This window comes from Bombina bombina, chromosome 8 (genome assembly GCF_027579735.1).
Source record: "Bombina bombina isolate aBomBom1 chromosome 8, aBomBom1.pri, whole genome shotgun sequence".
Taxonomy (NCBI): Eukaryota; Metazoa; Chordata; class Amphibia; order Anura; family Bombinatoridae; genus Bombina; species Bombina bombina.
The window spans coordinates 150761973-150775282 of record NC_069506.1 but is presented as its reverse complement, the minus strand read 5'-3'; the positions used below and the strand labels follow the sequence as shown (position 1 = coordinate 150775282).

Here is a 13310-nt window from a genome sequence, read left to right as displayed (position 1 = left end):
TCCACCTCGAGAGTGTAAGGTAGCTCAGGATTGGGAAATTTCAAGATTGGAGCTGTAGTAAAGCGGGACTTCAATTCTAGGAAAGCATTATTTGCTTGAGGAGTCCAGCGGAATTGCGTAGATCCAGATAGTGTTGAGAGAGGTTTTGCGATTTTTGAGAAATTCTTAATAAATTTGCGATAATAATTCGCAAAACCTAGGAAGCGTTGGAGCTCCTTTTTTGTTGTGGGCGTTTTCCATTCAATGACTGTCTGTACTTTATTTTGTTCCATCTCAATTCCTGCTGGAGAGATATGGTACCCTAAGAATGAAATTTGGTTAGTGTGGAACACACATTTCTCTGGCTTGGCGTACAGATGATGAGTACGTAAGCGGGAGAGGACCCAACGGACATGTTTAATATGTTCGGATATATTTTTTGAGTAGATTAAGATGTCGTCTAAATATATCACGATACATACGTCTAAGAGATCCCTAAAAATATCATTGATAAAAAATTGGAACGTTGCTGGGGCGTTGCAAAGCCCAAATGGCATCACGAGATATTCGTAGAGGCCGTATCTGGTACGGAACGCAGTGAGCCATTCATCACCGTCTCTAATGCGGACTAAATTATAGGCTCCACGTAGGTCAAGCTTTGTAAAAACAGTAGCTTGATGCAATCTTTCTATAAGTTCGGGAATTAACGGCAGGGGGTACCTATTTTTAATAGTCCTCTTATTAAGTTCCCGATAGTCTATTATGGGACGTAGAGATGAATCTTTGTTTTTGACAAAAAAAATCCCCGCACCAGCTGGGGAGGTGGATGGTCGTATGAACCCCTTACGTATGTTTTCATCCAAATATGTTTTCAGATAATCCAATTCTGGCTTACTTAGAGGGTACAGATGTCCGTAAGGAACTACTGCTCCAGGCTGGAGATCTATCGGGCAGTCATAGACTCGATGCGGCGGTAATGCCTCAGCCTCTTTTTTACTGAATACATCAACGAAATCGGTATATTCTTTGGGTAGTGTGAGTTCATTTTCCTGTAGATGTAAGAGTAAACCCTGATGCGGATAGCAGGTTGTCTTGCAAAATGTGGATGTGAAATCGACGGTCAAGTCCTTCCAATTAATTTGGGGCTGATGTAATTGCAGCCAACTTAGGCCTAAAATAATAGGGAACAATGGTGAGGGTAGGATATCGAATGTAAGATATTCGGTGTGCCCTGAAGGTGTTAGTACCTGTAAAGGTATCGTCTGCTGTGTAATGGGACCTGTGGAGATATTGGTACCATCAATAAGGCGAATAGACACAGGTTGTTGCTTGCAAACAAAAGGAATTTTATTGACAGCTACAACATCTTTATCTATATAGTTGCCGTAGGCTCCGCTGTCTACTAAGGCATTAGTCGTCAGTCTGTTTTGGTCCCACTGTAAATGGAGAGAGAGATAACAATAAGTGGAATTGCTCTGACAGGTATGTGCAGTGTGAATGTGATGGAACTTACTTTTCCTTGATTTTTGAAGTACTGGACACTCTTTTACGGTGTGGCTGGGATTTGCGCAGTACATACAGAGGTACTGTGTTCTCCTTCGGTTCCGTTCTTCTGAGGTAAGGGGACCTCTAATCACACCTATGTCCATAGGTTCGATGGTATTCTTGCAGGAAGTTGCTGGTCTTACATAATTCGAGGATTTAGATGTGCTTTCTGGCGTACCCCTCTCACTTCTCCTCTCTCGCAGCCTACGATCTATTTGTATCGTCAGCTTCATTAATCCTTCCAAGGTATCGGGAAGCTCTACACGGGCTAGCTCATCCTTAATAGGATCTGACAGGCCTATCCTGTATTGATTTTTTAGCGCAATGGCATTCCACTGCGAGTCGGTTGAATACAGTTTGAATTCCGTAATATAATCTTCAACCTGTCTTCGGCCTTGTTTGAGGCCTCTCATATTGGATTCTGCAGTTAACTGTAAGTTAGAATCAACATAAAGTTCATCCATTGTAGCAAGAAATTGTGGGAATGACGTTAAGACTGGATCATTGGCCTCATACAGTGTATCCGCCCACACCCTTGGTTCGCCACGTAAGAAAGATATCATAGTTAGTACTTTGATTTTATCTGTACTGTAGGTTTTTGGCTTCAATTGAAATAACAGAGTGCAAGCATTTTTGAAATGTCTATAATTCTTGCGATTACCTGAGAAGGTATCAGGCAGCGAGACTTGAGGTTCTATGGTAGGCTCTGAAGAGTATGCTTTTGGAGTGAGGGAGTCCCTTATTATACCTCTTAAGGTCTGGTTCTCAACTTGAAGCTCCCTGAGTCCCTGTGAGAGCTGGTCCACTCTCTGAGAAAGATTATACACCACTTGTGGCAATTCTGCTGGGTCCATTTTTAGGCTTGGTAATATGTGTAATAATGGCATGATCTGAATTCACATATGGTCTGGAAGGGGTATATATATATACATATATATATGGTATATGTATTCTACAAGAACTCAGCTGAATGGTAAAGAAGGGGTTAACTCCTCATTCAGATACTAGGTCACTATGGAATGTAGAAAGATCACATTACCAGACCCCCATCTGAGAAGGATGACCAGCTGGCTTAAGATCCTTTGTCTAAGGCTAATGCCATTCCCTACCCCCAAAGCACATGCAGGATGAAACCATATACTCTTAAAATTACAATGAGGGCTTGCTTATGAGTGACATCATCATTGTGGGAGGGATGAAAAACTTACAATAAAAGTAGCAGGAATACTGGAGTTCACCCTCTCTCTTTCACTCTTTTTCAATTGGAATGGTGACCACAGCTAACATCAGAAGTAAGTGATCCTTACAGACACATAATTTCAGCACACCATACTTTCACATAGATTGGGCAAATGTATTAGTGTAATATTGATGTATAGTTCACTGCTGAGTATTTATAAGTGATTTGCATATGTGTAATTTATATTTAATCTGCATATTGTAATAATGTTTAATTAGCCTCATTGTAATAAAAGTTTTGTTACTGCTGGAATAAGACTTTGTGAGTTTATGACCTTACAAGTAGTTTAAGCTAGTGATTGTGTGTTAATATTATATAGTGGGTATAATAATTCATAAGGGATTATTAAATGTAATATTAGCCTTTCACTAAAGTGTATAGCAAATAGATACTAAGATTTATAGAGTCTTAGGGACCATTTAAATGCAGTTATTTCATTGGCGAGCCGACCCAGCGAATTTTCTTACCAACTACACTTGTTTTAAGGGGGGACTAATCCAGGTTCTTTTTATAATACAAGTGTGATTTTTGGACGAAAATTGAACCTAGTTTTTGCTATACTGTTTTTGAGTTGAGCGTTTCAGCAGTAAAGTCTTTGGCCAAGACTACAGATCCAGAGAGGCATTACCTAAGGATCAGTTGAACCAGACGCAGAGAAAATCATATCGCGCAGGACGTGAATCTGATTTGCTGGCAGTCTGAAGACACTTTAAAGTGTGAGTATGGAATTAATTGTTAAATATGCAGAATGTAGCACATTTGAGCCTATTGTTGATGAAAATACTGACATAGTTAAAAGACTGAAAGATGTGTGGTTGCAATGTGAGAATGAGAATAAGCTTATTGATAAAAAAAGGTTTTGTTTAACAAAAGAAAAATCCAAATTACAGAATTGCATGAAACTGTTGTTAGCTATCAAAGACCAAATGAATAGAGCAATCTTTGAACATTCTCCCCCAATAGCCATGTTAACAGAGATCAATTGTAACACATTAGATGAGAATTGCCCCACATGTGGGGTAAATGCAGAATATATTAATACTTTAGAAGAAAATTATGACGCAAGAGGCCAACTTATTGCTTCATTGAGACAGGGACTTGCAAACTTAACCCCTGTTGCAGTATTAAATGAGGACAATGCATGTGTGTCGCAGGAAGATGGGGCACATGTTGATGGGGGAAGGGTGCAAAGCCCACATGTTGATGGGGGGAGGGTGCCTATTCCACACAGTGAGGAAAGATTGAATCACACACAAAATACAGAGAGCACACACATTCCAATACTAACCCCACAGATAACTAGGCCAAGAACATTAAACACAGAACATCAAACAGATACTTTATCACTAACACCCAGTGTAAGATCCAGGGGAAGAAATTTAACTCAATCGCAAAATTTACTTTTTTCTACCACCTCTGCTGAAACATCATCCCTGGTATCAACTACCCTTATAAAACAAGATAGAGATAAAGTAATGAGACAACTGGTAAAGTTAAAACCTCTCTTTCCAGTGTATGATGTTAAAGCAGATGTTTTCACTAACATGTCAAATTTTGAGTCTGCAGTAAAACAATACATGCTGTCACATAAGGAAGCATGCTTTTTGTTAAAAATGTGGCTTCCAGGCAGCATTGCAGCTAGATTACAATCACCAGTTGCAGGCCCAGTTAATTTGAACACAGATTGGTTTAAGGAGGATAAATGGGGTTCCGATGGGGACAGATTAAAAGCTGTTTGTAAACTAGTGACAGGGAGTAGAGATTTGGACAGTCACTCTCTTGCAGAAATGCAAGTAGCATTAAATGATGACCCATGGGTATTTGCAGCTAAATTTGAACAATTATATAGGCTGACACACAGAATTTCACCAGAACAAACACCTCATGATATGTTGCAGTATTTAATTAAAAAATTCACATATTTGGAACCTAGCATACAAATGATGGCTGAGGAAAAGAATACACTAGAGGGTGTGTTATCTATTATAGGTAAGGCTAGGCAGAACATTTTAAAGAAAAAGAACACAGGGCAACACAGAATTGCTGTGGTAACCACTAATGAAGGGAAACAAAAATATTCAGAGGGTCCCTTCAAAGGTACTTGCCATTACTGCAATAAATATGGGCACAGACGAGTAGATTGCAGATTCTTAAAGAGAATTCAGAAGGAAACTGAGGGAGGGCAGGAAAGATTACATCCCTCTGCACCTCCAAAAGAAAGCTATGCACATAATTGGGTAGGGAAAAATAACAAGATTAAGCCCCCAGATAAAACAGGACAGGAATACACCCCAAAGCTTAGGCCTGGTACTAATCTGTATGGCCCAGCGCATGAGGCTTTGAGAGTGATGACTGTGGGGGGAGGGGAAGTGGGATATCATGAAAAGAATTATGAAAATAATTCTCCTCTGATATCCTGCTCTGACTGACTACCTCAGGCCCTGGATGACATGGTCCCTATATGTAACACCTTTAGGGATCATTCTGGACGTCCCTGTGTCTATGGTGTGATTGAGGGCCATCGCACAAAACTCCTCATAGACACAGGAGCTTCAGTAACTTTGACAGACTTACCATTAAGTCCCCCACAAGGGACAAGACAGACATTTCTTGTGGGACTTGGGGGATCCCAGTCCCAAGCATCCCTTATCCCAAATGTGACTATGACACTAGGTAATCAGTGGACTAAGGAAATTCCCATTTGGCAGAGCAAAAACACAGAGGGTACAATACTTGGTGCTGATATAATGAGATCAGAAGGGATGATAGTGGACCTATGTAACAATGTTTTGTGGAGGGATACTAGAGGGAGAAAACCTGTAATATTAGATGACTCTTACATCAGTCCCATAGCATCCATTGCATCAATTCCTTCAGAAAGGGTGTGGCCGGATACTGAAAGTCACCCTGATTTGAAGAGATTGGTCATGGATTTCCCTGACATATGGGCTCAACATAAGAATGATTGTGGCATATTAAAAGGCATTGAAATCAATATTGTAGGCCCTGACCCCCCTCCACAAAGACAGTATCGTTTTCCAGCAGAAGCTATTGAACCTGTGAGGCAAATTATTAGTCAGCTTGAAAGCCAAGGGATAATTAGGAAATGTTCCTCCTCTAATAATTCTCCTTTGTGGCCAGTAAGGAAAGCAAATAATACTTGGAGGTTAACTGCTGATTTTCGTATGGTGAATAAAGTTACCCCACCTGTTACAAATCTAGTTGCTTCTACTCCTGAAGTGGTATCCAAACTGAGTGCCACATGTAGGTGGTATTCTGTTCTGGATATAAGTAGTGGTTTTTGGAGTGTCAGACTAGCCCCAGAGTGCCAATATAAGTTTGCTTTCTGCTTTGATAACATGCAATTTTGCTTCAATTCGCTTCCTCAGGGCTTCCACAGCTCGCCTACATACTTTCACCAAGCATTAGCAGAGGTATTAAAAACATTCTCAGTCCCAGAAAGTATCATACAGTATGTAGATGATATTTTGTTACAAACAGAGACAGTAGAGGAACATTTGGAGCGGCTGAATGAACTGTTTGGCTTGATTGCTGAATCTGGCCTCAAGTTAAACACTTCGAAAGTACAATTAATGAGACAAAAGGTGACATTTTTGGGAGTATCAATACAAAGGGGTACAAGATGCCCTACTAGAGAACGAGTTACAGCCATACTTCAGGTGCCCAGACCTTTGCATAGGCAGTCCTTAAGACAATTCTTAGGCTTGGTAAATTTTTCTCGTGATTTCATTGAAGGGTTTGCTGAAAAAGCAAAACCTCTCTATGATCTTTTGAAAGGGGAGGATGTTGGGAAAATTCCTTGGAATACAGAACATGAGGAAGCATTTAAAGTGTTAAAGGAAGGTTTAGCATCAGCCCCTGCCCTTGCCACAGTGGAGAGGGAGGCCCCTTTTGCTTTACAAACATACACATCTGACACTTCAATTTCCACAGTCCTACTGCAGGAGAAGGCTGAAAAATGGAGGCCTGTTGGCTATTTTTCCAGGCTTCTTACTCCAGTAGAGAAAGGTTATGACGCATGTATCAAGGCTTTGTTAGGGGTGCATTGGTCAGTTCAGGCTACTGAGCATATAGTGGGATTTGGGAAGCTCATCCTCCAAACACCACATACCCCTATAAAGCTGTTATTGGAGAAATCATTAAGTGGGGTTTCAACACAAAGAGTGACTAGGTGGTTAATAGATTTGCAACATCGTGACATCACTGTACAACACAATGCAAAATACACATTACCCCAACTAATGCACACTCAGGGTGAACCCCATGACTGCACAGAGACATTCACACACAGGGAATCGCCTCATAAATTGTTCAGGGACAAAACTTCTCCCCAGGATTTACAAATTTATGTAGATGGCTCAAGATTTTGGCAGGATGGTCAATTTAATACTGGTTTTGCTATTTGGGTCCCCTCGCAACAATTAGCTCTTAAATTTATGTTACCAAGATCATTCTCAGCACAGAGAGCAGAATTAGAAGCCATTTCTATGGCTTGCCACAGGTTTGACACACAAGACATTTGTATATACAGTGACAGTGCCTATGTGACCAGATCACTGACAGAGTACTTACCAATTTGGAATCTAAGAGGAATGGTAGACTCAGCAGGCAAACCATTGTCACATGTTCAAGCCCTTAAGAAATTGGTAGATTGGGGAACACAGCACCCATTGCAGTCAGCTATTGTTAAAGTTAAGGCACACACACATTTCACAGATGCACATTCACAAGGGAATGCACATGTGGACATGTTAGCCAAACAGGCAGCTGTAGATGGGGAACCATGGCAATCAGATGAGAATGACAGTGAGACACAGGAAGCATGGAGAGAGCATGTTACATCTAAAGATACAATGGTACACATAGCAAAGATTACAATGGTAGATTCAGAGGTACCTGATTTGAAAACAGAACAAGCTAAAGATCCTAACCTTTTCCCTCTGTTACAGGAACAGCAAACACTCCCAAATGGTTATTCAATTTGTAATGGGTTAATATGTTACTCTAATCCCATTGATCCACAGGCTAAATTGGTTTTTGTGGTCCCGAGTCATTTGCAGGGACCTATAACACAGCAAACACATTCTTTTCTTGGGCATATTGGGCAAAGTGCATTAGAGTACCATTTAAGGCAAAAATTTCATTGGCCAGATTTAGCAGAAACCTGTTTAAAATGTGTACAAGAATGTTTAATTTGTGCTCAAATTAATCCACGCCCTAAAGGTCAGAGACCCATTCTCCAGAGAATACCAGTAGCAGATGGCCCCTGGAAAGCTATCCAAATTGATTTTATAGGCCCACTTCCACTATCAAAGGGGGGTCTCAGGTATGCCCTAGTAATTGTAGATATTTTTTCAAAATGGGTTGAGGCTATTCCACTTCGTTGTGATACTGCACAGGCTACTGCCAGAGCACTGTGGGAACATGTTTTCTCAAGATGGGGGTTTCCAACACTCATTGAATCAGACAGGGGTACACATTTTACAGGTCAGGTAATGCAAAATCTCTGTGCCCTACTGGGAATACAGACAAGATTTCATGTACCATATCATCCACAATCCTCTGGTATAGTTGAGCGCATGAATCGCACATTAAAAACAAAATTGTCAAAAATGCTTTCCCAGTATGGTAAATCATGGGTCACACATCTTCCAGCAGTTCTAATGGCTATTAGAGCTACACCATCAAATGCTACCAAGTGTTCTCCCTATGAGCTCATGACAGGGAGAAAGATGGCATTAGGCCACCCAGGTGAACCACAATTGTCTACTCCCTTGAGAGAATCTGTGTCTAGAGATCAATATCTCTCCCAAATTCAGGAGCAGTTGAGCTCACTGCTAATTTTTGCTGCCTCTAATATGGCCCCAACAGATTGTAAATTTTCATCTACACCTCAAACACCTCTGTTTGAGAAGGGGGGATTGATCATGATTAAAAATTTTCGCAAAAATTCTCCCTGGGATGCAAATTGGGAAGGACCTTATAGAATTTTGGACAAATTGGGTAATACTGTAATTAAAATAGAAAGATCAACCCCTGGGAAAACCAGAAGGCAGCCTGGTTACAAATGGGTCCATGTTGACCAATGTAAATTGTATAGAGGGACAGTTGTCCCAGATGTAGATATTTCTGCTAAGAACTGATATTCTCTTAATCTTTTTTTGACAGATTTCATTATGTGGAGCCTGAGAGGAATGATCGCCACAAACCTATTTGTATTTGTGTGGGTGTTATTGCAAAAACTTCCAATCTGTGACTGTAATGAACTGTCAATCACAAACCTCACAAGGAGTCGTAGATGGAGCTCAAGCAGCATCATCAGAGGATGGACAGGCTTATGGAGCTCTCAAGACCTTCACAAAGATTGTTTGGGAAAATTGACTTTTAATGTGGGTGGGAAAATTGAAATATTTGCAGAAAAACATCAAGACAATTTAATTGGTTTTTGGAGGGTCAATCAGGGTAATAAAGTTGAATGGGAATGTAAGTGGGTGGCTTGGGGAAAATGGACTGTAGGTCTGGTGGGAGAAGGTGTTTCTGTGTCTACAACATTTACAAATCCTATTCACACTATAAATGGCGATAACTATAATATAACCAAGGTTATATTTGAACAACAAATTGGAGAAGGGATTAATTGGAGGGTTACAGCTGCCAACTTTGGTGGAGGGATTGAAGTATACTTAAAAATAGACCAAATAAAGGAAACAACCACATTTACGCCTTTGATCTATTCTACTTTAATCACTACACCAAAGATGAAACATTATGACAATACTCCAATGTGTAAGGGGAAAAGTGTTGTTTCTAGTGGTCCATTTCAAACAAGTACAATCAAGCCAACTCCAGTATTGAGGGATGCCACATTCCAATTTATCACGTGGAAGATTAAAATAATAGATTGGCTAGTTTCCACACATTACCAAAATTGTTCCAGAATTACTGCCACTATGGAAAAAGCATTAGTTAAGTGGGCAGAAGGTACTAGGAGAAGGACTAGGAGGGATATCATGGATACAGTTTTGGGAGGTGTGGGAACAGGGCTAGGTGTGGTAAATTCCATTGACATATCCAGCTTAACAGCAACCTTACAGTCTCAGGGGATGTTAAATGCAAAAGGGATTCATACGCAACAAATGATAAACACTCTGGTAGAGACACTGACACAGACAGTCATTCAGGTTCAGGGTCCTGCCATTCAACATACAGAGGAAATACTGATAGGAGTAATTAGCAGGTTAAGGGAAGTATCCTGGGATTTTGTGTGTATTTCCATGCAAACAGAATTATCAACTGACTTTAAATTAATAGCACAGGCTATGGAAAATAACCATACACCTTTGGGAGGGTGGGAGCAGTCTGTTGTTAACAGTTTTGCATCAAAACACAGAGAATTATGGTTAAACAGTTGGTTGGGATGCAGGGAAAATATATGCAGGGCTACTTCACTTGTGCCCACTAGTGGTACCTATCAGAATGTTTATCATTTGTTTTCACTAGGAACACCTGTCACAGAATCTCATGTTTTGCATCATGAGTTAGAGTTCCCAAATTTTATATGGAATGGTTCCCATATGGAACAGGTAGATATGTCTGGCTGCATAAGGTTTCCTTCTAAAATTTTATGTCTACCCAACCAGGCAAGAATAATTTTTGATTCCTGCTGGCATAATCACTCATATTGCAATGGTTTTGTGGAGAAAGTTAATCCCCAAGATATGATTTTTCCCTTAGGACAAGGAAAGGTGTGTTTTGTTGCATTGAAGCCTAAAGATGAAGTGCATGTATGGTTTGACAGGTGTAATTCAAGGGAACAAATCACACCAGGGATTTATTGTATTACTGGGTACCCTGTGAGGATAAGTTCACTACAGTTTAACTTCACTGTCCCACAGTTACTCACATATAACGCTACCTTGGGGGCTCCACTCATAACCCCAATATTAGTAGATGATGCACCTTGGCAAAAATGGGTAACCTTATTGCAAAAAGACTCTGTGTTACTAGAACATCTTAAAAATTTTGGGGAACGTGTTCATGTAAATTTCTACCATCAGGAACAAGAACTACAAAGGATTGAACATACTTTTACGGAGATGTCAAGTGCAACCTGGTGGCAGAAATTAGCAAATTCCTTTTCGAAACAGTCATCATGGGGTTCTGCATTGGGAAATCTGTTTATACATCCATTTATAATCATATTATTTATTTCTATATTATGTATAATTATTCAAATTTGTATGTGTTGTTATTTAAAATCATTAATTGCACGTGTATATCACTTATATTATGGTATGCGAATGGAAGCGTCTTTAGTACACTAATATAGCCATCACACATAGGTGGGGTTAGGAATCTTCCATCAGATTCACTCATATAAAACAACCATTGGAATGGAAGGGTATGGTAACCTCCATTGCCAAAAGGGGGGAATGTAATAATGGCATGATCTGAATTCACATATGGTCTGGAAGGGGTATATATATATACATATATATATGGTATATGTATTCTACAAGAACTCAGCTGAATGGTAAAGAAGGGGTTAACTCCTCATTCAGATACTAGGTCACTATGGAATGTAGAAAGATCACATTACCAGACCCCCATCTGAGAAGGATGACCAGCTGGCTTAAGATCCTTTGTCTAAGGCTAATGCCATTCCCTACCCCCAAAGCACATGCAGGATGAAACCATATACTCTTAAAATTACAATGAGGGCTTGCTTATGAGTGACATCATCATTGTGGGAGGGATGAAAAACTTACAATAAAAGTAGCAGGAATACTGGAGTTCACCCTCTCTCTTTCACTCTTTTTCAATTGGAATGGTGACCACAGCTAACATCAGAAGTAAGTGATCCTTACAGACACATAATTTCAGCACACCATACTTTCACATAGATTGGGCAAATGTATTAGTGTAATATTGATGTATAGTTCACTGCTGAGTATTTATAAGTGATTTGCATATGTGTAATTTATATTTAATCTGCATATTGTAATAATGTTTAATTAGCCTCATTGTAATAAAAGTTTTGTTACTGCTGGAATAAGACTTTGTGAGTTTATGACCTTACAAGTAGTTTAAGCTAGTGATTGTGTGTTAATATTATATAGTGGGTATAATAATTCATAAGGGATTATTAAATGTAATATTAGCCTTTCACTAAAGTGTATAGCAAATAGATACTAAGATTTATAGAGTCTTAGGGACCATTTAAATGCAGTTATTTCAATATGTAAGATTAGAACTGGGATCTAGACCTCAGCTGCAGAATTGTTTTACAAAAGTGGTTGTTGTTTCACCTTCTTTAGGAGCGTAGCTATTGTTCAGGTACGCTCAAGTAATAAAGTGATTTTAATTAGTTGGTGGTAAATACTCAGGTCTGATATTTGTCAGATGGTATAGAGATCTGAGGTTGTGATGGAAGTGTTGGTGACTTCACCTTTGGTCTGAGCAGATTGGATGTCAGATAAGTACAGAGATGTAATAGGTAGAAGTGTAAATGCCAAGTTAGTACCAGTCCAGTCCAGCACAATAAGGGTTACTGGAGAGAGTGATGATACACGGCGCAGCTCCTACCTCTGAATACCCAGTGTGTATCTGCCTGTCAGCACTAGGTAGCGTGATGGCTGTGTGCGCAGCTCCTACCTCTGAATAGACTGTGTGAATCTGCCTGTCAGCACAGGATATGCTGATGGCTGTGTGCGCAGCTCCTACCTCTGAATAGACTGTGTGAATCTGCCTGTCAGCACAGGATATGCTGATGGCTGTGTGCGCAGCTCCTACCTCTGAATAGACTGTGTGAATCTGCCTGTCAGCACAGGATATGCTGACAGCAGAATTGTAGCAGAGTTCAGTTTATGCAAGGGAGAGGTGGAACAGCTGAATCCTTAGTTGGAAGCTGTTCAGAGGGTAATTATGAAAGTTCTCTTTGCAAAGGGAATTATAGAAGAGGATTCCTTAGAATCTGAGGCTCAGAGTAATTTGAGAAATAGGACGTCCTATATTTATAATCCAAGTTAGGAGAAAAGACAAACAAAGTTAATCCATATGCACAGCGTGCAGTTCAGGAACAAAACAAATTACCAAGCACTTGTCTGCAGGTGTGCTGGTACTGATATAGGTAAAAAGGGTGGAGTTACTAGGTGAGCAGAAGTTTAACCCTTACAGTATTACACTGCAGTCAGCGCGCGACTTGTCATCTCCGCGATTGTAATTCAAAGACATTTATGTTTTGCTGCTATAGAATACCATATCAGTAAACTCTTAGCATCTGTAAAACAAGCTAACATCCGTTTTACTACAATTATTTTTCTATAGCAAAACTCCAAAAGGCCATAAAGTTAGTATAAAATTAATTGTTTGCAGTTTTAATCTGATAAAGCCAATTAGGGGCAGATACGTAGCAGAGTTATCTATGATAAATCAGCACTCAACAGGGTGCATTTTAATTTGCGAGAATTAGAAATTGCTCAATTTTCAGAGTGAAATTACATGAAAATGGGGCAAAATAAATAAT

The 13310-nt window shown here is 39.8% G+C and overlaps 1 protein-coding gene across 1 annotated transcript; it reads left to right on the top strand.

Annotated features, from left to right (window-relative positions):
* Positions 1-2400: 2400 nt before the first annotated feature.
* Positions 2401-11840, top strand: LOC128638593 (uncharacterized). The gene is made up of 2 exons (XM_053690647.1): positions 2401-3480; positions 8954-11840. Exon 2 carries the CDS (start codon positions 8962-8964, stop codon positions 11107-11109), a length of 2148 nt encoding a protein of 715 aa, XP_053546622.1. The 5' UTR covers positions 2401-3480; positions 8954-8961; the 3' UTR covers positions 11110-11840.
* The last annotated feature ends 1470 nt before the right edge of the window (positions 11841-13310 follow it).

Coding starts and splice junctions, on each gene's coding strand:
- LOC128638593 (XM_053690647.1), top strand. CDS start 8,962: ATGTGGAGCCTGAGAGGAATGATCGCCACAAACCTATTTGTATTTGTG.